The 27,088-nt window shown below is 43.7% G+C and overlaps 1 protein-coding gene and 1 pseudogene across 2 annotated transcripts; one reads left to right on the top strand and one right to left on the bottom strand.

Annotated features, from left to right (window-relative positions):
* Window positions 1-1,446: 1,446 nt before the first annotated feature.
* LOC125524050 (uncharacterized) overlaps window positions 1,447-27,088 on the bottom strand; it is a 28,338-nt pseudogene continuing 2,696 nt past the window's right edge.
* LOC125524048 (zinc transporter 10) lies at window positions 8,736-15,070 on the top strand. Of its 2 annotated transcripts, XM_048689125.2 has the most exons (8): window positions 8,736-8,868; window positions 8,973-9,027; window positions 9,140-9,810; window positions 13,027-13,176; window positions 13,293-14,181; window positions 14,254-14,355; window positions 14,533-14,616; window positions 14,871-15,070. In XM_048689125.2, the coding sequence occupies exons 1-5, from the start codon at window positions 8,854-8,856 to the stop codon at window positions 13,596-13,598; spliced, it is 1,197 nt and encodes a 398-aa protein (XP_048545082.1). In that variant the 5' UTR covers window positions 8,736-8,853; the 3' UTR covers window positions 13,599-14,181; window positions 14,254-14,355; window positions 14,533-14,616; window positions 14,871-15,070. The 2 variants fall into 2 exon arrangements, with proteins under 2 accessions (XP_048545082.1, XP_048545081.1); XM_048689124.2 differs by having other exon boundaries at window positions 13,293-14,355.

The raw sequence follows: 27,088 nt of genomic DNA, 5'->3' as shown, positions 1-27,088 counted from the left end.
CAACTGAATTGCTTGAGGACAAGCAAAGGTTTAGGCTTGGGGGAGTTGATACGTCTCCGTCGTATCTACTTTTCCAAACACTTTTGCCCTTGTTTTGGACTCTAACTTGCACGATTTGAATGGAACTAACCCGGACTGACGCTGTTTTCAGCAGAATTGCCATGGTGTTATTTATGTGCAGAAACAAAAGTTCTCGGAATGACCTGGAACTTCACGGAGACTATTTTTGGAAATAATAAAAAATACTGGCAAAAGATCAAGACCAGGGGGCCCACTCCCTAGCCACGAGGGTGGGGGGCACGCCTGCCCCCTGGGCGCGCCCCCTACCTCGTGGGCCCCCTTGAGATCCTCCGACCTCAACTCCAACTCTATATATTCGTGTTCGGAGAGAAAAAAAATCAAGGAGAAGGATTCATTGCGTTTTACGATATAGAGCCGCCGCCAAGCCCTAAACTCTCTCGTGAGGGCTGATCTGGAGTCCGTTCGGGGCTCCGGAGAGGGGAATCCGTCGCCATCGTCATCATCAACCATCCTCCATCACCAATTTCATGATGCTCACCGCCGTGCGTGAGTAATTCCATCATAGGCTTGGTGGACGATGATGGGTTGGATGAGATTTATCATGTAATCGAGTTAGTTTTGTTATGGTTTGGTCCCTAGTATCCACTATGTTCTGAGATTGATGTTGCTATGACTTTGCTATGCTTAATGCTTGTCACTAGGGCCCGAGTGCCATGATTTCAGATCTGAACCTATTATGTTTTCATGAATATATGTGAGTTCTTGATCCTATCTTGCAAGTCTATAGTCACCTACTATGTGTTATGATCCGGCAACCCCGAAGTGACAATAATCGGGACCACTTCCGGTGATGACCGTAGTTTGAGGAGTTCATGTATTCACTATGTGTTAATGCTTTGGTCCGGTACTCTATTAAAAGGAGGCCTTAATATCCCTTAGTTTTCGCTAGGACCCCGCTGCCATAGGAGGGTAGGACAAAAGATGTCATGCAAGTTCTTTTCCATAAGCATGTATGACTATATTCTGAATACATGCCTACAATACATTGATGAATTGGAGCTAGTTCTGTGTCACCCTAGGTTATGACTGTTACATGATGAACCGCATCCAGCATAATTCTCTATCACCGATCCATTGCCTACGAGCTTTCCATGTATTGTTCTTCGCTTATTTACTTTTCCGTTGCTATTGTTATCATCACTACAAAATACCAAAAACATTACTTTTGCTACCGTTACTTTTGCTATCATTACCACTACTATCATATTACTTTGCTACTAAATACTTTGCTGCAGATATTAAGTTTCCAGGTGTGGTTGAATTGACAACTCAGCTGCTAATACTTGAGAATATTCTTTGGCTCCCCCTGTGTCGAATCAATAAATTTGGGTTGAATACTCTACCCTCAAAAACTATTGCGATCCCCTATACTTGTGGGTTATCACTACCCAAGAAATTCCCTCCAGTAATGGTATCAAGAATATATCTATTCCAAGGAGTGATGCCTACATAGAAATTGTGAAGAAGAACGGAAGTAGATTGCTTCCTAGTAGATCTATTTTGCGCATTGCAAATTCTGTATCAAGCATCTTTTAGATTTTCTCCCTCCCTCTGTTTAAAATTAAGAACTTCATACTCAGGAGACAAAGGAGTAGATAAAGGACTAGCCATAACAAAAAAGCAAGCGATCCAACACACAAGCAAACAGGAAATGGGCAAAAAGGCAAATAGAAAAAGAGAAGGGGAACGGAAAGAGAGGGAGAGAGGAAAAGAGGGCGAATAAAACGGCAAGGGTGAAGTGGGGGTGAGGAAAACGAGAGGCAAATGGCAAATAATGTAATGCGAGGGATAAGAGTTTGTGATGGGCACTTGGTATGTCTTGACTTATGCTTGACTTGACTTGGCGCGAATCTCCCCGGCAATGGCGCCAGAAATCCTTCTTGCTACCTCTTGAGCACCGCGTTGGTTTTCCCTTGAAGAGGAAAGGGTGATGCAGTAAAGTAGCATAAGTATTTCCCTTAGTTTTTGATAACCAAGGTATCAATCCAGTAGGAGATCATGCTCGAGTCCCACGCACCTACACAAACAAATAAGAACCTCGCAACCAACGCGATAAAGGGGTTGTCAATCCCTTCACGGTCACTTACGAGAGTGAGATCTGATAGATATGATAAGATAATATTTTTGGTATTTTTATGATAAAGAGAAATAAAGATGCAAAGTAAAATAAACGGCAAAGGAAATAACTAAGTATTGGAAGATTAATATGATGGAAGATAGACCCAGGGGCCATAGGTTTCACTAGTGGCTTCTCTCAAGAGCATAAGTATTACGGTGGGTAAACGAATTACTGTCGAGCAATTGATAGAATTGAGCATAGTTATGAGAATATCTAGGTATGATCATGTATATAGGCATCACGTCCGAGACAAGTAGACCGAAACGATTCTGCATCTACTACTATTACTCCACACATCGCCCACTATCCAGCATGCATCTAGAGTATTAAGTTCATAAGAACAGAGTAATGCTTTAAGGAAGATGACATGATGTAGAGGGATAAACTCATGCAATATGATATAAACCCCATCTTTTAATCCTCGATGGCAACAATACAATACATGTCGGTTCCCTTTCTGTCACTGGGATCGAACACCGCAATATTGAACCCAAAGCTAAGAACTTCTCCCATTGCAAGAAAGATCAATCTAGTAGGCCAAACCAAACTGATAATTCGAAGAGACTTGCAAAGATAAGCCAATCATACATAAAAGAATTCAATGGAGAATCAAATATTGTTCATAGATAATCCGGATCATAAACCCATAATTCATCGGATCTCGACAAACACACCGCAAAAGAAGATTACATCGAATAGATCTCCAAGAAGATCGAGGAGAATTTTGTATTGAGATCCAAAGAGAGAGAAGCCATCTAGCTAATAACTATGGACCCGAAGGTCTGAAGTAAACTACTCACACATCACCAGAGAGGCCATGGAGTTGATGTAGAGGCCCTTCGTGATCAATGCCCCTTCCGGTGGAGCTCCAGAAAAGGCCCCAAGATGGGATCTCTCGGGTACAGAAGGTTGCGGCAGTGGAATTAGGTTTTCGTGGTGCTCCTGGATGTTTGGGGGGTACGTGGATATATATAGGAGGAAGAAGTACGTCGGTGGAGCAACGGGGGGCCCACGAGGGTGGAGGGCGCGCCCCCTGCCTCGTGGCCTCCTCCGTTGTTTCTTGACGCCCACTGCAAGTCTCCTGGATCACGTTTGTTGAGAAAATCACATTCCCGAAGGTTTCATTCCATTTGGACTCCGTTTGATATTCCTTTTCTTCAAAACCCTAAAATAGGCAAAAAAACAGCAATTTGTGTTGGGCCTCCGATTAGTAGGTTAGTCCCAAAAATGATATAAAAGTGTAAAATAAAGCCCATTAACATCCAAAATAGATAATATAATAGCATGGAGCAATCAAAAATTATAGATACGTTGGAGACGTATCATGCCCGCGCATACCTCATATGACCGCTGAAATGGGCCGCGGCGCCCGTATGGAATGCCGCCGAACGCTCTGGTTATTTTCTTCTTCTGGCCGGGGAAGTTATATGACCACTCGAATGGGCGGGTGCGCCCGTTTAGAATGCCGTCAAATGCTCCAGACTCTTTATGTTCCCTCCGAAAGTTTTAAATGACCGCTCAAACGAGTGATGCAGTCGTTTTAAAGGCTGCCTTTTGATATGTTTCTTTTGAAATGTTTCTTTTTCTTTGTTCTCTTCTGAGGTTAGTTCCAAAACAATACATAGACATATTTCCAAGCATTGAAACATTAATACAACATAAAATTCATCTTGCACATAATAAAGCCTTCATTAGAACAACTATTCCAAACTTACTTCTTCATAAAGAACTTAAATCACTCTTTAATTAAAACAAAAATAAAAACTTATTTGTCTACTTTATTCGCGTGGGTTGCCTCCCACGAAGCACTTGTTTTTTGTCGGATAGCTCGACCATAGTGGTGATCAAGGTGGTGCAAACACACCGAGACCATAGCTTGTAGCATTCACAATGATGCCTTGTTCAGTGTAGGTCTTCCTTTTCTTTTTCCTGAGGAAATGTCTCACAAATGGATCTTTAGCCGGTAAGTCAAATCTCACATTCCCCTCAAACACATTTATCACAACTTTAGTAGTCCTTAGAAAGTTCTATCAAGAATTATAGGAGCAATAGGATCTTCAGGCATATCTACTATCACAAGATCAATCATGACATGGCAATCATTAATTTGAACTATAACTCCATGCTTAATGTCTAATGCCTTAGTAAAAGTATAATTATTCATATTGATACGTCCATTTTGCATCATGTTTTCTTACTGTTGTTTATAATGTCTTTATCCATAATAATGCTTTTTGGAGTAATTCTAATGCCTTTTCTCTCATAATTTGCAAGGAACACACCAAGAGGGAGAATTCCGGCAGCTGGAAATCTGGACCTGGAAAAGCTACGTTAGGCCACCTATTCTGCACAACTCCAAATGAGTTGAAACTTCACGGAGATTTTTATGGATTATTTAAGAAATACTGGAGCCAATAAACACCAGAGGGGGCCACCAGGTGGGCACAACCCACCTGGACACGCCAGTCCCCCAGGCGCGCCCTCGTGGGTTGTGGCCTCCTCGGCCCATCTCCGGTGCCCATCTTCTGGTATATAAGTTATTTTGACCTAGAAAAAAAATAAGAAGAGGACTTTCGGGACGAAGCGCCGCCGCCTTGAGGCGGAACTTGGGCAGGAGCACTTTTGCCCTCCGGCTGAACGATTCCGCCGGGGGAACTTCCCTCCCGGAGGGGGAAATTATCTTCATCATCATCACCAACAACTCTTCCATCTTGGGGAGGGCAATCTCCATCAACATCTTCAACAGCAGCATCTCCTCTCAAACCCTAGTTCATCTCTTGTGTTCAATCTTGTTACCGGAACTATAGATTGGTGCTTGTGGGTGACTAGTAGTGTTGATTACGTCTCGTAGTTGATTACTATATGGTTTATTTGGTGGAAGATTATATGTTCAGATCCATTATGTTATTTAATACTCCTATGATCATGAACATGTTTATCATTTGTGAGTAGTTACTTTTGTTCTTGATGTCACGGGAGAAATCATGTTGCAAGTAATCATGTGAACTTGATATGTGTTCGATATTTTGCCAGTATGTATGCTGTTATTCCCTTAGTGGTCTCATATGAACCTCGACTACATGACACTTCACCATAATTGGGCCTAAGGGAATGCATTTTGGAGTAGCAATTAGATGGCGGGTTGCGAGAGTGATAGAAGCTTAAATCCCAGTTTATGCGCTATTTCGTAAGGGACCTATTGGATCCAAAAGTTTAATGCTATGGTTAGAATTTATTCATAATACTTTTCTCGTAGTTGCGGATGCTTGCGGGAGGGTTAATCATAAGTAGGAGGTTTGTTCAAGTAAGAACAGCACCTAAGCACCGGTCCACCCACATATCAAATTGTCAAAGTAGCGACCACAAATCAAACCAACATAATGAAAGTGACTAGATGAAATTCCCGTGTACCCTCAAGAATGCTTTGCTTATCATAAGAGACCATTTTGGCATGTCCTTTTCCTCAAAAGGATTGGACTACCTTGTTGCACTTTTGTTACTATTATCGTTACTTGCTCGTTACAAATTATCTTGCTATCAAACTACTCCGCTACTTACAATTTCAACACTTGCAGACAATACCTTACCAGAAACTACTTGTCATTTCCTTCTGCTCCTCGTTGGGTTCGACACTCTTACTTATCGAAAAGAGCTACAATTGATCCCCTATACTTGTGGGTCATCACATATTCAATATAATCTCAGTATTAGCATAAGGACCTAGACCGAGACTATCATAAATATATTTTGGGATGGAGACACTAGCCCCTAGATCACAGAAAGCACTGAATTTATTCAATCCAATCTAAATCTCTATCGTTAGTTCAAAAGCATATTCTTGCTTAGCTGGCAACTTAGTGTAAAGCTTCTACCTTTCATCATCAAGTTCACGTACCTTAGCTGCACTTGTTCAACAAAGACATTGTATACCTTGTTACTACCTCAGGTAGTGGATACTTCATTGATATCATCTTTACAAAATCAACGGCGGTATAATTGTACTCTAGCACATGGCTTGTGTCAAGCATTTTGATCTTCTCTTCGTTGCTTCTCACCATTCTAATATCTTCAACTGGGTTGGGTCCCGGTTTACCTACAAACTTGGCTAAGATTAATGTTTGACTCTCTACAATTTTAGCCACCTGTGCTTCCATATTATTGGATCTTCCTTCATGTATCTGCACATCATTTGTTAGTCCAACAACCTTACTGGTCAATTAACCAAGTAAGTTATCATAATTCTTCAACATACTCTTGAAGTTTCCATTCTGCTCAGTTTGACTAGCAATAAATTTTTTAAGAGTTACTTCAAGAGTATTTCTATTGCTGCTATTAGCTCCAATAAATTATTTGATGCTCCTCCATTACTAGGATAAGGTAGTCTGGGAGCATAACCATTATTTTTCCAATTGGGTTTATAGCTATTATGAGCAATAAAATTCACATCACTAGTTTCTTCAGTAGTGATGGAATTTATGTTTACCTCTTCTTTACCTTTCATCACGGAGATAGGTTCATCAAGTTTAGCTGTCAACTCCGTGCTACTTTCTTCAATGGCATTCACCCTCTTGGTGGCGACTCTTTCAACATGCCATTGGGCGTGGTTCTCTTGCATATCATCAAGAAATGTCTTGACATCTTCTATGGGCTTTCCCATGATTGTTTCTCCTGCAGGTGTATCAAGCATAGTTTCTGACATGTGATTTAAATCATTATAAAACATTTGAATGATTAGCCACTCCTACATTCCATGATTGGGACAGTTCCTTATAGCTTCTTTCATTCTATCCCATGCAAGCGCTAGTAGCTCACATTCTTCCTACTCAAAACCTGTAATCTGAGAATGTAATTGCATAATTTTTGCAGGTGGACAAAACTTATATAAAAAATTGTTGCAATAATCAGCTCAAAAAGTGATACTGCCTCTAGGAAGAGCTAGAAGCCATTCATTTGCTTTCCCTCTCAAAGAGAAAGGAAATAGAAGCAACTTTAAAGCATCGGGATCATATCTCTAATGTGTGTCATGTTGCACAATTCAGTAAAATTATGCAAGTGCATACTGACATCTTTAGAAGCAGGTCCTCCAAATTGGTCATGTTGGACCATGGAAACTAAGTTCGATTTCAACTCATACTCGGTGGTTGCAAACTCAGGTTGTGCTACAGGTTCACGCATGAAGTTGTTGCTGGGAGTAGTGAAACTCCCAAGATTACGAGTCATGGTAATTTTTTTTGTTTTAACTAAAAGTAAAAAGTACAAACAAAAACAAAAACTGAAACTTAACTTTAACAAGAACTCTAAACACAAAGACTAGGAATACTAAATCCCCCCCCCCCCCCACAACGGCGCCAAAAGGGCTTGATACCTGCTTTTACTGATCCGGTAACGGAACAGGAAAATGTATCCTGCACCTATTTTCCGAGAGGTGACTCTGGGTTATCGAAACCACGAGAGGAAGATTTCTTTGAAGCAATTGTCTTTAGCATCATCTTCGCCGATTCCAGCAAGCCAAAATGCTGCTTCCAGCCAAAAACATATGCAGCAAAAATCCATGGTGGCGGCCTCCGCCGCCCGGCACTATCTCCCCCCTGTTGCAGCCAATCGGAAACTGATTCCCGCAAAAAAAGAAAATCAAAAGTGGCTCCAGCAAAAAATAAAAAAATACAGCAACTTACCGCAGCCAACGCCGTCGTCGCCCACCACCATCCTCACCGGTTGAAGCAAATCCACCCCCCGGTTATAGCAATTCCCCCGCCGGTTCCAGCACAGGGGAAAAAAGGATGACGTTTCTCGTCATCAAAAGGGGTAAATGGTGGTAGGGCAACCGCTGCCATCAAAGGATAGAAAGAAATTAAACCAGGGAAGGGGGTGGCCATGGCCGGCCGACACCGCGTCGCCGGTGGCAGAGGAAAGAAATTAAACTAGATTTCAGCGGCCCGTGCGCGACCGGCGCAGTTTTCAGCCGGCCCGCCGGTGCGAAACGTTTCCCTAAATCGAACACACTAGGCCGCTCGACCGATCTCAACTGACAAAAAAGAAACACGTCCTAATGGTAGTTTGCTTCTTTTTTTTTTAGTACAACGGTACTTCGCTAGAAATCACCAAATTCTGACGTTCCGCAGTTAGCTTTTCCGTTGATAATTGGTTGTTTGGGGATTCGTGGACAATGCAGGCAGAGCCAAGGCGGATCGCATGCAGTTGGCAGTCCGAGCACAGGTCATGCCGCCCACAGGCGAGAACGAGCGTCCGGCTTCACGCACGGGAGGGCGTCGCTCCTCGCCATAGTGTCGACATCGTGGACTCGTCGCACCTCCGCGTCCCGCCGGGACAAAAAGCAGCCGAGTCACACCACACCACGCGAGCCACTGATGCCCGGGCCCCATCGCACGTACGGCCCACTCGGCCTCCGCCGCGCACGCCAAACCGGGCCCACCCGCGGCGCTGGTCCCGACCGACGGCGGCGGCTTGGGGATGACAACATCCTCCCCGCGCGCCGATGTGTTTGTTGCTCTTGCTCCACGTCGCATGCAGGTGCGGCCGCGTGCGCGTATAAATTTCGTGAAAGTCCACTCCGTTCCTCGAACTGGATCGAGTAATCCGTCGACTGTTCTGGACACCAGCACAGCAGGTTCGGATCGGCGGCATTGTCACTCATGGCGTTCTTCGAGGTGAGCGCCTTCTCTTGCCGCGTTGTTCTACTGAACCGTGAGGCAAAATTCGTCAGTTTTTGGTGATAATCATTCGAATCCTCCATTGGTTGGTGTGGTGGCAGGAGATGGAGTCGCGCTACGTCCCCTACCTCCGCACCCACCTGCACCAGTTCGCAGGTACTACTACATCCATGCATGTGCTGTTTATGTCCATTTCCTCTCATCGCTAAACACATCATGGGAGCTCGTGATTCTGACGCGCCGGGCACCGCTTGGCCGGCGATGGCAGCGTCGGTCTCCGCGGCCAGCTGCGAGGAGGGGCCGGGCGCCGGCGGCGATGACGAGTGCCGCGACGAGCCGGCCGCGCTCAGGCTCAAGATGGTGGCCGTCGCTACCATCCTAGTGGCTGGCGCGATCGGCGTCGCGATCCCGCTCGTCGGCGGCGAAGAGGGCTCGTCCTCCGGCAGCGGGACGTTCGTGCTCGCCAAGGCGTTCGCGGCGGGGGTCATCCTCGCCACCGGGTTCGTGCACATGCTGCACGACGCTGAGGAGAAGTTGTCCGACCCGTGCCTCCCGGCCATGCCCTGGCGCCGGTTCCCCTTCCCGGGCTTCATCGCCATGCTCGCCGCGCTGGGGACGCTCGTCATGGAGTTCGTCGGCACCCGCTTCTACGAGCGCAGGCACGGCGAGGAGGCTGCCGCGGCGGCCACAGCTGGGCATGACGACACGACGGCTCTGCTCGAGGACGGCGCGCTCGCAGGTGTCGCTGCCACCAGGATGAGCGGCGACGACGACAAGCATGACGCGATGCACATCGTTGGGATGCGCGCCCACGCGGCTGCGCACCAGCATAGCCATGCGCATGGCCATGACGCGTGCGATGGAGGAGCCGTGTACGACGCCCACGCCCACGGGAGCGAGGAGAGGCCGTCCCAAGCTCGTCATGTGGTTGTCTCGCAGGTACGGACAGTTTAATATTACATTTCGAACTTTTTTCAACAAACCGGACGAAATCCATGTAAATGGGCCGATATTCATCAAAGTTCGGATAAAAAATTAACATAAATCATCCATACATAGCATGCAAATTAAGTCTAATACAACAATATCTCAAATTCGACTAGATTATGGATGTCCAACGAGTTTTTTAGCAACGGATCATGTCTTTCCAAACATACTTCCCCTTCAGTTTCATTCAACAGTGTGTGCATGTAAATGGCCGTCCCTCTGTCCTATGGTACACCACGGCAGCGCGTGCGGGCTATATATAATGTGTAGACCAACATTGAGAGAATGAATCAATCAACAAGTTGAGATCTCGTCCGCCATGGAGGTCGTCGAGGGGGGGAGTGTACCTGGGTACAAACGGCTCCAAGGTGGGCAGCTCCATCGTAAAGGCGAGCGGGCGTGTCGGTAATGATTGCGGACGTCTAGCAATGCCTCTGTGACGGCCGGAGACGTACAACAACTGCATCGGAGGTGGCGGGTGCGGATGTAAAGCAAGGGGGAGAAGGAGTGGAGTGGAAAGAAATGGGACTGGGAGGGAGGATTGGGTGGGCCGAGGCTGCCGGAGTCCTGCGTGTCTGCTGTCCGGACTCCCTCAAACTTTCCCCCACTTTGTCTCCAATTTGCGAGAGAAAAGGCGTACCGACCGCGCTGCGGACCGATACATGCCCGTGTTAGATGACTTTCACGGTCTGAATAGCGCGGTCCGGACGAATCACTACTAGGAAAAGGGCTATAGATGGAATTGACACTAATGGCGCACCAGACATGTGGTGCGCTATTACTATATACTAATGGCGCACCATGTGTTGGTACGCCATTAGTGTGCAAATACTAATGGCGCACCACATCCACGGTGCGCTATTAGTAAAAAAAATTAATTTTTTTTTCAAAACTACTAATGGCGCACCCACGGTGCGCCATTACTACTAGTAATGGCGCACCACACCCACGGTGCGCCATTAGTAAAAAAAAAAATAATTCAAAATTACTAATGGCCCACCGTGGGAGTGGTGCGTCATTACTAGTTGAACTACTAATGGCGCACCATGCCACGGTGCGTCATTAGTAACTTGGCCACCACTTCCACCGAATGCACCACCCCCCCTCCCCCGTGGACCGCCTTTTCAGTTTAAAAAAATAAAAAAATGATGGAAATATCAAAAAAATAGAAGAAAATAAGTTTCCCATGTGATATGTAGTCTAATTGTTAGCAAATTTTACAAACATGAATTTTCAACTTTTTTGCAAAATCTCTTAAGAATTTATAAAAATGGGCATAATTTTTACATACGAATTCGGATGAAAAAGTTTTTTATATGAAAAATCATCTACTCGAAAAGTTACATCCGAATTTAACAGGGGAACCCGTTAAACATTTTCAAAATCCTCAAAAACCTAACAGAAAAAAAGTTACGGGGCTTTTAAGATCTGGAAAGGCAAAAAAAATTCAAAAAAATTCAAACTTACTAATGACGCACCTGCCTATGGTGCGCCATTAGTATCTTCCCGCCTTCAAAATTTAAAATAAGTCAAAAAATAAAAAAAAAATACTAATGGCGCACCCCATGATGCGCCATTAGTATCTTCCCGCCTTTAAAATTCAAAATAAGTTAGAAAAAATAAAATAAAAGTTACTAATGGCGCACCTGCCCATGGTGCGCCATTAGTATCTTCCCGCCTTCAAAATTCAAAATAAATCAAAAAAAATAAAAAAAGTTAGTAATAGCGCACCTGCCCACGGTGCGCCATTACTATGTCGTATATATGGCTGGGCGCACCTCCTCCACTCCACCTCTCCTCCACTCCATCTCCTCCTCTCCTTTCCTTCACTCCATCTCCTCCTCTCCTCCACTCCATCTTCCCTTCTCTCCTTCACCATACTACCCTCCTTCTCTTCGGCGACCTCCTCCTCCTCCTCTCCGGCGACCTCCTCCTCCTCTCCGGCGACCTCCTCCTCTCCAGGAACCTCCTCCTCCCTCCTCTCCTTCCCTCCCCTTCCCTCACGGTTTCTCCTCCCTCCTCTCCGGTGAGCTCCTCCTCCCTCCTCTTCTTCCATTCCCTCATGGTTTCTCCTTCCTCCTCTCCGATGCTTCGGTGAACTCCTCTCCGGCGACCTCCTCCTCCTCTCCGGCGATGTAGGCGAGCGCCTCTCCGGTGACCTCCTCCTCCTCCTCTCCGGCGAACTCCTCTCCGGCAAAAGAATACGGCAAAAGAACGTACAAGATCCAAAAACAGGAACAAAATTTGAAATAATATCGTGCCAAAAAATGAGCAAAAAAAACTAGCAAAAAATGGGCAAAAAAATCACGATCCAGATCCAAATTCAAAATTCAAAAATAGCAATGGCGCACGGTGGGGGTTAGACGGTGCGCCACTACTATTTTCCCGCCTTTAAAATTCAAAAATACTAATGGCGCACCAGTGGCCTGTACTAATGGCGCACCATGGCCTATACTAATGACGCACTAGTGGTGCGCCATTAGTATAACAGATACTAATGGCGCACCAGTGGTGCGCCATTAGTAGTGGCGTGCTAGTAATGGCACACCAGTGATGCGCCATTAGTAGGCAAAACTGGTGCGCCATTAGTAGGCCTTTTCCTAGTAGTGAATGCTGGCGGTTTGCGGGTCCACCTTGGAGATGTCCTAAGGCGGCAAAGTTTTACTTAAACACATGTCACATCGTGTATACAAATCAAACTTTCAGAATCTAATAACATTGTAAGTCAATCTCCCAATGAAATCCAGTTACCCCAAAGATCATAACAACTTGAAATTCACAAAATCGTTGTATTCTTGCTACCTTCCCTATGCGGGTTATATAGAAATGTAAACACATACTCCCTCCGTTTTTAAATATAAGTCTTTTTATACATATCAAATGGACTACAAGGTACGGATGTATGTAGACATATTTTAGAGTGTAGATTCACTCATTTTGCTCTGTATATAGTCACTTGTTGGAATCTCTAGAAAGACTTATATTTGGGAACGGAGGGAGTATATAGTAGTATAGTACACATGTTTAGTCTCTTATGTTCGAATTCTGGCCGGTGCAATTTCCATTGCTTTAACTTAAATGTGCTATCTTGAATTCTTGATAGATGTTTTTCAGTTTGAAAATCCGCAAAGTATATGCTAAATAGTGATTTTTTGTATTGTTTGCAAGATTCTGGAAATGGGGATTGTATCCCATTCGGTGATCATCGGGCTCTCTTTGGGCGTTTCGCAGAGCCCATGTACCATCAAACCTCTTGTTGCTGCTCTCTCCTTCCACCAGTTCTTCGAGGGTTTTGCCTTGGGTGGCTGCATTTCTGAGGTAATTGTCCGCTTCATTTCCGCTTTATGGTTAGCAGTTCCTCACTTGAAGGTGGCACTCATGAGCCCTTCATGCCAATTGCATCAACTCATTACATTTTGCATGGACAAATACAGGCTCAGTTCAAGAATTTCTCTGCACTCCTGATGGCTTTCTTCTTTGCTATCACAACACCTGTTGGGATTGCCTTGGGGGCGGGGGTCGCGTCGTTCTACAGCGCCAGCAGCCCCAGGGCATTCATGGTGGAGGGCATCCTTGATTCAATGTCATCCGGAATACTGATCTATATAGCATTAGTGGATCTCATTGCTGCTGATTTCCTTAGCCGGAGGATGAGCTGCAATCCGAGGCTACAAGTGTGCTCATATGTTGTCTTGCTTGTTGGGGCTGTTGCCATGTCAGCACTTGCTATCTGGGCTTAGTGAGTATTCTTGAAGAAATGTGCCTTGGGACAAGTTGCTTGGCGTTCAATGCGCTTGGAGTTTTCCCTAGCTGCCAGTAATTGAGGCCTTTTATTTCTCTATCCATTCTTCTCATGGTGGTGGGCCGTATAAGTTCTCATTGTGGTGGCAGAGAATTGAGGCTAGTTTATTATAAGGAGTTTTTTAGTCTCCCTAGTCTTTGCAGATGTACATTTCATCCTCAATTGAGAAACAGTATAACGAGGCTAGCTACGAGCCTCCACAGAATATCACCGTTTCAGCCGTCCGATCAAACATACGATCTCAGATCAAATGGTGTCATTCCTCGCTCGCACGCGTCGCGGGCCGCTGCTCCGCGGAACGAGCTGGTTTTCCTCTCCGCACTCGGGCCTTCGAAGGCCCACGTCGTTCCACTAACACCTAGGGGTCGTAGGCGTTCTAGGGTTATCCTCCCCGTCCGAACAGTTTTTGTGTTCCTTCCGCGCCGCCGTTTCTTGCTTCTCGATTCACCGGCGTTCCTTCTTCCTCAACACGCCATGTTCCGCCGTCGGCGAGCTTCTGTTGCACAACTGCCTCCGCGCCGGTGCCGTCCACCTGCCCTGAAATTTTCGTCCGCAACCCCTTCTTTACGGTTTTTTAGTTTTGCGTCCTGCAGGGTTGGTCAGTCTATTCCTCTTCTGTTTCTTCCCCTGCGGCGGCGGACTCGGCGGCGCCATAGTACAGGATGAATCGGTCGTCTGCGTCCTGTAACTCGCTGGTAGTGATGATGTGTTTGTTTGTTGTTTTTTCATCTTTCCTTCGTCCTCCTATCTTGCCTCCATGAACCTTTTAGTGTCCATGGGTATTGATCCCTTTGCCCACTATATCTGCTCCTCTTTTGTCATGCTCTGTGCGCGTATTACCAAGGTAGATTATTTACTGTTACTTGTTTCAGGAGTCGCCTTCAAAATTTCTCTCTTGGGGCTGGAGCTGGACACAGGGTGTGGGAGCATCATTTGCGAGAATGCCTTCTAGATAGGTACCCTTCTTCTTCCTTCCACTTTATAATTCTTCCACCTTTTTAAGTGGTTGTACATAGTATGTTATCTCTTCAGTTTTTATCCCTGCCGGGATTCCCTTATACTTCTTGCAACTTGTGCTCTGCTTTTAGTGTTCGAAATTCATGTGTGCCACAGGTTATACTTCATTAGCATAAAATGTGTAAACATTCTTGAGTGCATCGTCAGGGAGCTAATGATTGTCTGTGACCGATAAAATGTTTTTTTCTAGCAGGTTTCAATACAGGCTGATCTATCTGCAACGCTGCCGCAGCAGAGTAACACTAAATTTTGTTTGGGGTGTATGTCATCGTATACTGTAAGTTATTTTGTGTGATTCTTTTGTGCTTGGATTAGCAGGTAATATCATGAGGTTTCTGGATCTCAGCGGCAGAATAATATTTCTAGAAAATATGAATTACATATCGCTTGTTACCTTGCCCAATTTTTCTGCATGACTGGATTAAGAGAACAATTTTACCACCAGCTATCAACCCAGCACAAGGTTTCTAGAACTCACAAACAATATAGTCCAAATGTTCCATGGCAACAAAAAGCAAGCAACTACCAAGTCAAAGCTTCCTGTAACCGGAAAAAAAAGCCCCCTGTCGCTCCCAAGGCGAATGATGCCACATCTAATAGTGTCGTGCCTAATGCTGCCAATAGTCTACCAGGGTGTACTCGAAGCCACTGAAGCTCATGGATTAGCATTGTCCCGCTCTAGATGATGTTCTGATTTGTACTCCCTCCGTTCCAAATTACTCGTCGTGGTTTTAGCTAAAACCACGACGAGTAATTTGGAACGGAGGGAGTAGTAAACTAGATTGTGTCTTTCTTTTTGAGAGGGAATTAGATTGTGCTTTTGTTGGAACAAACACAACATTATTCAGGATGTTCTTTTGGTTTCAATGTACTGTGTTATTGTGAATGTATACTAATATGTTATAGAGTTTGGAACAAGATCAGTTAGTACTATATAATAATTAGCTATAATATTTTGGTTGTTGACAAGTTAATGTGGTTGATCCCTCTGCATTTAGATAACTGTCAGATTTTACTTAGTTATTGCTCTCATTGCTTACTGAAAGTATATATGAGCCATACACGTTTTTTTCATTGCACTTAGAAAAAAAATACTGATGCACTAACATACATAAGATTACATGTTGTATGGCCAAGAGCAACAAAAACACACCGATGCATCTGGCTTTTATTTGCTACCATCTTCACCAATCTTCTACCTACATCTCGCACTTTCGAATTATTCTCTTGAAGCATTTGCTTCAGCGCATCTCATTTTCGCATTTTGTCGGCATCTTCTACAACCACATCAGCTTGGCTCCCTAAAGATGGCCTCAGCTTGGCATTCTCCCCCTTCAAGTGCCATCACTCTAGCAGAAGTCTTAAGAGTAATTAATTAAAGAGAGATGATTCTTGATCATGTTACCTCCAAAAAGAACAACCACTGGCCTGAATACATGCTCTCAGGGCATGGGGGAACATAATCCAAGATTTTGAGGCTTTCAAGCCCAAAGATTCCACAAACTGACAGAATCCTAATAAAAAAACTAAAATGGAAATGCCTGGTATGCCATGTAGCAGATATACCTCCTGCTAGGGTCGTCCTCCGGCATAACACCCATGGTGCCCACACCAAAACCAGTCTCTGTAAGCCACCAAAGACCACACTAAACTGTTGGTTCCATAACTAAAAGTAAAAAAAATACCACATAGGCACGCAGGGTTCCACTTCTAACATTGTAAGTTTGAATCATTCAAATCTTCTAAAAGTTTTGAAATGTCTAAATTTCCTTCAATATTTATGTTGTTATTTTATTAATTGGACCGGGTGCGGCAACGCGCGCCTTCATGTTCTAGTTTTAGATAAGAGGACATGTCCGTCCCCAAGTATAATCTTGCATATACATTAATGAGGATCTCCCGAAAGCTGCTTCAATTGCTTGAATCCAATGGCAGGTTCTGTTTGAAATGAGGATGGTTATGAACTCACACGCCAGTCTTTTGCCCGCACCTTGTAGCGCTCTTTTGGTTGTATATGTGGAATGACGTTTCTGCTCTGGTGCTCCCCCCTGGGCTGAACGCGGGGTGGAAAAACACATCGACGGCCAGGATGAACCAAAAACAGTTCATAACGAGGGGCACGATCGTCTTTGTTGCCCCCGCGTATAGCCGTCGAGGAGCCCTGGGAGGCCCGTACGGGCCCAATTAGATCGTATGCCCGGCCGTATACGTATGCCCGTACATACGGCGACCTTTCGTGCACACGTGAAGCCGCCCGCGCGTGGGGCAGCACGTGTCACGGGTAGTTGTCAAATCTGTCCCATCATATAAATGTGGACGGCAACCACCTCCGGCTGCATCGCCCACCATTTCCCCCCGCCGCATCGTCTCCCTCTCTCCACTCCCCACTCCCCACTCCCACTCCCTCTCCTCTCCAACCTCCTCGTCTCCCTCACCGCATCCTCTCCATCGCCATGGCGAACGCAGGAGGCGAGCGCCCCGCTTGGGGCGTAGATCTGGTGGAGCAGGCGCGACAGGTCGCTGCGGGCACCTTTGTGAGGGGACGTGCCGGCGTCCAGCGCGGTGCTCCCCCCGCTGCAGATCTGGACAAGGCGGGGGCGGGCTGCAGCGGCGCAGTCCAGCCAGATGCGCCCGCTCTGGCAATCTCCGGCGAGGCGCAGAAGGTGGAGGCGGGCTCTGGCGAGGCACAGAAGGTGGAGGCGGGCTTTGGCGAGGCACACGAGGTGGAGAAGGTGCAGAAGGTGGAGGCCGGCTCTGGCGAGGAGCAGGCGGAGCAGAAAGTATCTGCTTATCACTTTAATGTGGTAGTTTTTAGATTGTAGGGTTTGTGGCGAGAAGGTTTTTTGGTTAGATTTGTTGGATGCAGGGTATTCTTTGCATTAGGGTTTTTTTGTATTTGATTCGTGCAAGAATGGTGGACCTCATATGATTATTAGATTAGGTTAGAAGTAGCCGGATTGAGGGATGGGGTTTTTTCAGATGCTTATTAGATTAGTAGTGGAATTTTTGCAATTCTTTAGGTGTTTGGCTTGAGGATTAGACGATGGATTGGGTTGGTGCCTGCTTTAGTTCTTTGGCTTGATGATTAATTAAATGGATGCTTAGTTCTAGGTATTATGCCTGTCATAGTTGCAATTCTTAGATGCTTGATTGATGCATGTTGTCATAGTTGCAGTTCTTTGATGCTTGATTGATGCCTGTCAGGTAAAGGCTATGAGATGGTTTGTGCATGGCCTTGTGTTTTTGGAAATTGTCTACCTGAGGTGATTAGATGGTGCATTAGTTTGGTTGTAAATATAGTGAAGGATGTGCTCATGTAATGGGTGTTGTCATGTTAATCAAAAAGAGCTTCTCAAGGGCTGGATTTATTTGTGTTGGATTGGGGCTTCTGAAGGAGAGGGGAAGGGGCAGTCTATGTTTATTTAGTTTGGGTTAGTAGTGGAATTTTGCCGTTGCTTCATAGATTTTAATTAGTATGAGGTTGAATACCTTATTTAAGGGGGAATTTAAGGTCAGATAGACGTCATATGATTATTAGATCTGTAGTTCAATGCTACAGACATATGTGATTATTTGATTTGATCTGTGGTTCAATGATACTGGATGGAAACATATTTGATTTGGAATGCATTAATTTTGATGTGCCAATGAATTGATTTAGATGATACAAGATTCATCTATAGTATAATTTGTTGTTGTTTAGGTAAGTAATGAAATTTTAGATGTTTGTTGGAGATGTATGCATTTATAGTTGAAGTTGTACCTAATTAACTACTGCATTATGTTAATATGTGTAGGAGCTTTGCTGCATTATCCCAAAAATAGTAATTTGTGCATATTAAAATTTGTAGTTGGCTTCTGTAATTAGTAGCAATGTCAAGAATCTAGCTTGGATTTTCATTAGCATTTATGAAGGAAAGCATTTGTCTGTTGATTGATTGCTTAGATTCTGCATTTATAAGGAAAGAATTTGGTCAGTTGCAACATACCAATGTGGTTCACATTCACAATTTTGTTTGTAATGACATTCTTTGAACTGCAATTCAATTCATTGTAAATGATGTGCTTGTTTGACAATATAGCAGGAGGAGGAGGATCTTGTGGGCAACAAGAGGAAGTGGGACAAGACTGGGTTCTACCCATATGACTGATGAAGATGAGCCATATGAGGTAAGGCCTAGTTGAAATGTTATTTGTGCATTGAGTTAGTATTACGTGTTTATAGTATTTGAATGCATAATGTATTAATGTCAGTCATTAATGTGTGCAGTATGAATCTGGAGATGATGTGGATGAGGGGAACGTCGGGTCCTTTAAAGAGAAGGAGGTGCAGAAGATCAGGGCACAAGGATCTGCCATGTACTATAACTAGAGGAAGGACAAGTACAGGTGCCCCTTATGCAGCAAGCCCAAGCCCAGGTCTGGGTTGCTGGAGCATCTGATGAAGCATTGTCGGCCTACATCCATCAGCAGTGATGACTACAAGATCGGGGCTCAGCATTCTGCCCTCCACAAGGTCCTGAGAAACCCTAACCTCTAGTCGTACATCATGCTGATCATCAGAAGCTGGAAGCCGTACTCATCATCACTATATTTGATGATGTTTTACTTTTGGGAAGCTGCATCTGGGTCTGAACTGGTTGGAAACTACCTCTATTAACGTAATGTAATGTAATGTATTGTGTGTGTGAACTGGATCTGTGGTGAACTGCCTGGTACATGTGGTGGTAACTTAGAATGCTATCTATATGTGTGGCCTTAACTTTATTGGTGGTGAATGCTTCCTTCATGTTTAGTTGTTGTTTCGATGGTGCAATGATCACAAATGGCGCTTCAGTGTTGCTTCAGACATGATGCAACACCTGTCTATGCTGTGGGCAAGTGCAACATGCTGTGCCCATGTGCCAATTATACCAAATATTGAATCTGGCAATGTTCCAAATTTGCTGTCATGAATTATAGTACATGGGGTTTCGTAAAGTTACTGATAATTGTTCATCCTCACACAATCCATCAATGCATAATTTGAATAAGCAAAAAGATCAAATGTTCCATCATTTGAACCAATGCTGCAATAACAGAGCAAATATTAGTTATATGTGCAAAAAATACTAGTTAAAAATAATGTGTGCAAAAAGAAGGAATTTGAAATAAGATATACTTTATTTTTTAATAAATTTATATTACCCTACTTATTAGAAATTTGAAAGTGTCACTTATTTATAAGAAAAGAAAATATAAATATTCAAAAAGATGTGTTTGATAAAAATACTTTTTGAATTTTTGGTATGTTATTATTTGACAGGTCATGTAATTTTTATGTTATTTTTTGAGTGCTCAGGTAATTTTTATGTAAACTAAAGGAAAAGGAAAAAATAAACAAAAGGAAAAGCATGGGCCAGCCTAGCCATCTTGGAAACCTAACTTTATAAATAAATAAATTCAAAAAAATATGAGGGCATTAAAAAATAAACAAATATAAGAGGGCATTAAAAAATAAACAAATATAAGAGGGCATTATAAATTAAAAAAATTAAAGAAATAGAAATAAAAAATAAGAGGGCATTATAGACCGAAGTATTTTACAATGCCCCCCTGAGGTATAGACCGATGTTTTGACCAGTCAGTCTAGATGTCATTATAAATAAAAAAATAAAAAACCTTGGAAACCTAGCTTTGTTTGTGCAAGAGATCATGTATGCAAAAGTTTAGGTGATTTGGAGGTGGTCGAAAAAATGACCGCATTCCGGAGGGGCCATTTGGTCACTTAAGCCAGTTTTTGAACATATGTGCTTTTTCCCACCACCTCCAAATCACCCAAAATTTCTTGAACATGGTGACCCACATGTGACAATCATGCCTATGAAAGAAAAATTTGGAAAAAGAATATTTTACAATGCCCCCCTGAGGTATAGACCGATGTTTTGACCAGTCAGTCTAGAGGGCATTATAAATTAATAAAAAATTCAAAAAAAGTATAAAACCTTGGAAACCCACCTTTTTTGTGCAATAGATCATGTGTGCCAAAGTTGAGGTCATTTGGAGGTGGTCGAAAAAATGACCGCATTCCGGAGGGGCCATTTGGTCTAACTTAAGCCAGTTTTTGAACAAATTTGATTTTCCCACAACCTCCAAATCACCCAAACTTTCTTGAACATGGTGACCCACATGTGTCAATCATGCCTATGAAAGAAAATTTGGAAAAATAATATTTTACAATGCCCCCCTGGTGTATAGACCGGTGTTTTGACTAGTCAGTGTAGAGGGCATTATAAATTAATAAAAAAATTCAAAAAATATAAAACCTTGGAAACCCACCTTTGTTTGTGCAATAGATCATGTGTGACAAAGTTGAGGTCATTTGGAGGTGGTCGAAAAAATGACTGCATTCCGGAGGGGCCATTTGGTCTAACTTAAGCCAGTTTTTGAACAAATGTGAATTTTCCCACCACCTCCAAATCACCCAAACTTTCTTGAACATGGTGACCCACATGTGCCAATCATGCCTATGAAAGAAAATTTGCAAAAGAATATTTTACAATGCCCCCCTGAGGTATAGACTGATGTTTTGACCAGTCAGCCTAGAGGGCATTATAAATTAATAAAAAATTCAAAAAAATATAAAACCTTGGAAACCCACCTTTGTTTGTGCAATAGATCATGTGTGCCAAAGTTCAGGTCATTTGGAGGTGGTCGAAAAAATGACCGTATTCCGGAGGGGCCATTTGGTCTAACATAAGCCAGTTTTTGAACAAATGTTATTTTTCCCACCACCTCCAAATCCCACAAACTTTCTTGAACATGGTGACCCACATGTGCCAATTATGCCTATGAAAGAAAAGTTGGAAGAGGTTTTCCTTGACGGTCCCACCAAATGATCCCAAACTTTTTGCACACCGTACCATGACCATGGCATGCATGTGGTAGTAGAATTCATACACCACGGCATGTGTAAAATTTATTAGATGACTTGAAGGTCAAAACATTAACTTGTCATATATGCAAAAAAAAATGTGTATTGAATGCAAGTGAGCATGTGTATAATTTAGTGTGTGATTTGAAGATCCATACACATGGCAAGATGCCAAAAAGTGCCCACCTACGAGAGCAGGAGAATTCATACTCCACGGCCTGCATACGACTAGGAACCCTGCCGTGCATGGGCCAGGATGCAGGCCCGTAGTGCAGAATATCTCTGCTGCTAGTAGGCCCCACGGGGCAGAGGGGACGAGAGTTAGGCAATGTACTGCCTGCAATTGATAGGAGCTTGGGAGGGGAGTCCCAGCCGGGTATATAAACCGGTGCGGCGCTCTCTCGCTTGGCGAGGTGGGACTAACCTCCCACCACCCAACGGCTGTGCGCTGCGATGTGCCCTGCGCGGCTCCGCCTTGGGCCCAATTCGGGCGGGCTGGCCCAGGGAAGCCTTACCCGCGCGCTGATATGTTTTATATTTTCTTTTTTCTTTTCTTGTTTATATTTCTAATATTTAAAATCAAATCTCTTTTTTTCTATATTATTTCTAACAATGTTTACTAAAATTAAAAAAATATGCCAAATTCTGTTGTGTTTTATTTCATTTGTTCATACTCTTTTGTATATTGATAATATTTACGAAATATGAACTAAAATGTTGTGTTTTATTTCAATTCTTCATTCTAATATTTCTTATCTTTATTATTTTTTAAATATTTTTAGTTTGTAAGATAAAATGTTCTGTTTTATTTCACTTCTTCATTATAATATTTGTTCTCTTCTTTATATTTGAAATATTTCCAAAATGTAAGATAATATGTTATCTTTTATTTAACTTCTTCATTCTAATATTTTTTCTCTTCTTTATATTTGAAATATTTCCAAAATGTAAGATAATATGTTTTCTTTTATTGCACTTATTCATTCAAATTTTTCTTCTGTTTTCTATATTCTCCTCTTTTCTTTGTTCATACAGTTATAAATTTAAATAATTTATGATATAATTGGGACAATCGCCTGTATGCCTCCACTTGCACCATGTACTACAAGTAGGTTCTTCTTCTCGGTTTCACCAATTGATACCAAACTTTTATGCACACCCTACGATGACCATAGCAAGCATGCCTGGCAACTACCGTTCATTTCCGACACTCTATGCATTTTGTAGGCGTTTTGCAGTGATAAAACCCTAGAACACTGCCGCAGCGTGACGCAATGTGTGTTTTGTGTCCGAACTCATGCACACCTTGCCTGAGGGGCCACATTGGCCATGCTCACATGCTCCCAAAAGTTGGGGGCATCTCATGCATGCCCCCACATGCACCATGTACAAGCCGGACCATTCGGGTCTGCCGGAGGGCAAGTTTGGAAGAGGTTTCCCTTGACGGTCCCACCAAATGATCCCAAACTTTTTGCACACCGTACCATGACCATGGCATGCATGTGGTAGTAGAATTCATACACCACGGCCTCATTTTTGTTGAAATCCAATCAATATCCATGTGTATTACATGTAAGCGAGCATGTGTAAAATTTATTTGATGACTTGAAGGTCAAAACATTAACTTGTCATATATGCAAAAAAATGTGTATTGAATGCAAGTGAGCATGTGTATAATTTAGTGTGTGATTTGAAGATCAATACAGATGGCAATATGCCAAAAAAAGTGCCCACCTACCAGAGCAGGAGAATTCATACTCCACGCCTGCATAAGACTAGGAACCCTGCCGTGCATGGGCCAGGATGCAGGCCCGTGGTGCAGAATATCTCTGCTGCTAGTAGGCCCCACGGGGCAGAGGGGACGAGAGTTAGGCAATGTACTGCATGCAATTGATAGGAGCTTAGGAGGGGAGTCGCAGTCGGGTATATAAACCGGTGCGGCGCTCTCTCGCTTGGCGAGGTGGGACTAAACTTCCACCACCCAACGGCTGCGCGCTGCGATGTGCTCTGCGTGGCTCCGCCTTGGGCCTAATTCGGGCGGGCTGGCCCAGGGCAGCCTTACCCGCGCGCTGATATGTTTTATATTTTCTTTGTTTCTTTTCTTGTTTATATTTATAATATTTAAAATCAAATCTCTTTTTTCTATATTATTTCTAACAGTGTTTACTAAAATTAAAAAAATATGCCAAATTCTGTTGTGTTTTATTTCATTTGTTCGTACTCTTTTGTATATTGATAATATTTACGAAATATGAACTAAAATGTTGTGTTTTATTTCAATTCTTCATTCTAATATTTCTTATCTTTATTATTTTTTAAATATTTTTAGTTTGTAAGATAAAATGTTCTGTTTTATTTCACTTCTTCATTCTAATATTTGTTCTCTTCTTTATATTTGAAATATTTTCAAAATGTAAGATAATATGTTATCTTATTGCACTTCTTCATTCTGATCAAATGTTCTGTTTTATTTCAATTCTTCATTCCTAATTATAAATTTTATTCTCTGTTTGATACTTGAAATATTATTAAATCAAATCTAGTTGGGACAGTCGCATGCATACCTCCACGTGCACCATGTACTAGAAGCATGATTATCTTCTCGGTCTCACTAATTCAGACCAAACTGTATGCATACCCTGGGATGACCATGGCAAGCATGCATGACAAGTATCGTTCATTTCCAAAACTCGATGCATTTTCTAGGGTTTTTCCGGCGACAAAACCCTACAACACTGCCTCCACGTGACGCAACGTGCGTTTTGTGTCCGAATTCGTGCACACATTGCCTGGGGGACCACAATGGCCAAGCCCACATGGTCCCAAAAGTTGGGATCATCTCATGCATGCTTTCACATGCACTATGTACAAGCAGGACCATTCGGGTCTGCCGGAGGGCAGGTCTGAATGTGGTTTATGCGTAACCTACGATCTCACGAAATGATCCCAAACTTTATGCGTAACCTACGATGACCATGGCATGCATGCATGAGAAGTATCGTTCATTTCCGACACTTGATGCATGTATAATATTGTAGAAATGATAGAGATACCATTAATATTGATGAACATATACAAGTATACAATAACTAATAGGTGTCACAAAGAGTTTTTTTTAGGGATGAACCAATGATATTTCTTTTGAGGGAAGAAACAATGCAGGTAGGTGGGCCGGCCCAGTCCGCAAATAAGTGTCGGATCCATATTGTGGGGCCCACAACGCCGCGCTTTCCATGCACGTCGATCACACGCACGTCGATCACGGGAGTAGTTGCCGTTCTGTTACACATTTATGGGATCGTGCTAATCCATATGTTCCTAATCCCTACGATTGAGGAGCACGTTCAGCCTCGCTTCAACGGAGGAAAATATAGATCGCGAGATTGGCCACAGGGAAGTTACGACGACCTAGGCGTCGACCTCGTATATAATCTCCTCCTCCTCGCACATGTCGTTGACTAGATCGACTCCTGTCGGCAAGGCGTCGACAGCTCCGTCCGCCGCATCCCACACGCCACAAAAACCCCGAGAAGATCAAGGTCGTCCGCACGTGCAGGCCGACCTCGACGAACTACGTCGAGAACGCATCGCCGACTTCTTTCATCTTCGTCGACCGATCAAGTACATTGTCCTCCTTCACTCGCGCCTTCATAGCAAGCTACTTCCTCCGTCTCGTTGCTTTGATGGACTTAGGTTTACCACATATTTTCAACTAGTATGAACTCGACTAGATGCGTTCTGACCAGATGGCGTAGATAAAAACAATCTTTGGTTCTTTCATAGCATGGTAGAATAAGATGTTGTTTCTCGAGAAGCATGATGCAATACATTTTTTGTCACAAGATCCAATTATATTTTTGTCACACGATCCAATTATATTGTTGTGCACATAGAACATTAAAGAGTTATTAGCATTAGATGTTGATGAACCTCATATAGCTAGGTACCATTGCTATAGACTCTAGTTTAGTTACAGCTGAACGATTTGTCACCCTGTTAATAAGACAACCAGACGAATTAGTAAAAGTTTACCATATTAAATTTATTGATTATATAATTTATCTGATACTCAAAGAACTTGATCAGATGCAAGTAAATTCAATTACCAATTGTAGTTATTTTTTATTGCCTCATGTCAGCACACACTTGGCTGCATGTTGCAGTATACATGGTGATAGTTTTGTATTTGCATTAGTGTTATTTTTGCATTAGTGTTATCTACTGCCAGAAAGTTTTATATTTTTGCATGTCTATTGTTATTTTTGCTTTAGTGTTAGCTAATGTCACGAAGTTATATATATTTTTTCAACAGGATGGACGAGCTGAATGGAGAAATAGTATGCGCCGTAGAGAAATGGTGCAAGCTTGTTGCAGCTCATGGTCATCAGGGATCACCAGTACCTCCTCCTCGCCCTCCTCATGGTCATCAGGGATGACCAGTACCTCCTCCACGTCATCCTCCACGACGTCACAGCCCAACGGCAGCACTGGCTTCGACACGTGGCGGACCTTGTAGTCCGGGCTGGACGGCCGCAGGGAGAGCGAGCTCGACGTCGACGCGGTCCGCCCTCGACGCGACGCGTGCTGAATCTGGCCGCAGCGTCATGGTGGTGGAGTGGTACATCCACCACCTTCCGCGCTGAACAGGGGAGTCGCTCAGCATGGCCTCTCGCATTGCCCACACGAGTAGGACAGCCGGCGGGATGCCTCGGCCGTAGGGGAAGGCGCGCTTTCTCTCGGCGTCGGTGAGGACTTTGACGAGGCCACTCGCGTGGTTGACCAACATCTCCGTGCTGGGGAACCAGCCGCACACCTCTGTCAACTGCGCGCGCCACCCCTCGTCATCGCCGGCGAGGTCCATCATCGCTCTCTGCCAGCCGAGGCTTCTCTCCATGGAGGCGGCTGCAGCGGTCGCCGGCGAGGGTATTCTCGATCTACTGTAGGTGGGGATAAGAGGGGAGTTCGAACCGGCACCCGTGGGAGGTGGGTGAGTGTGTGGTGGGGAGGAGAGTGGTACAGTTACTTATTTAATGGCATTTAGGACGTGGGCAGGGGAAATGTACAATATTCTTTCTACCTCCCGCCCCGGTCATTACACAGAAAAGAATTTTTTTGAATTTTGTTTAGAGGGAAACATCTTACTTTATTTAAACAAAGACTGGTATCTCGTCTGCTAATACACTAAGGATACAATCAGGGGGCGAAAGCCTCCAAACCAAAGAAACACAAGCGCCTACAGCTACCTTAGCCAAAGTATGAGCCGGCCGATTAACACGGTAAATAATTGAAGCAAGTGTTCTACTCTTGTTCCTTCTCCACTTATCTACACATGATAGAAGACAAGCTAAGTTAATGAATGATACAAAATTTAATAATCCACAATGCATACAAACACTTACTTCTGATTTAGTTTGCATTTCCTGCTACGTCTAGTGTGTCCTACCAATTTGCAAGCGCCGCACCGGGTTTTCAACTCATCAAAAGAGAGTGGTCTACCA

This window comes from Triticum urartu, chromosome 7A, assembly GCF_056163025.1.
Source record: "Triticum urartu cultivar PI428250 chromosome 7A, HENAU_Tu73, whole genome shotgun sequence".
Lineage (NCBI taxonomy): Eukaryota > Viridiplantae > Streptophyta > Magnoliopsida > Poales > Poaceae > Triticum > Triticum urartu.
This window is presented reverse-complemented; position numbering and strand designations above follow the sequence as displayed.

Excerpts from the sequence above, each read along its gene's own strand:
- LOC125524048 (XM_048689125.2), top strand. Across the intron at positions 9,028-9,139 it reads CCACCTGCACCAGTTCGCAG|CGTCGGTCTCCGCGGCCAGC; the intron begins GTACTACTACAT and ends CGGCGATGGCAG. Across the intron at positions 13,177-13,292 it reads TGGGTGGCTGCATTTCTGAG|GCTCAGTTCAAGAATTTCTC; the intron begins GTAATTGTCCGC and ends GGACAAATACAG.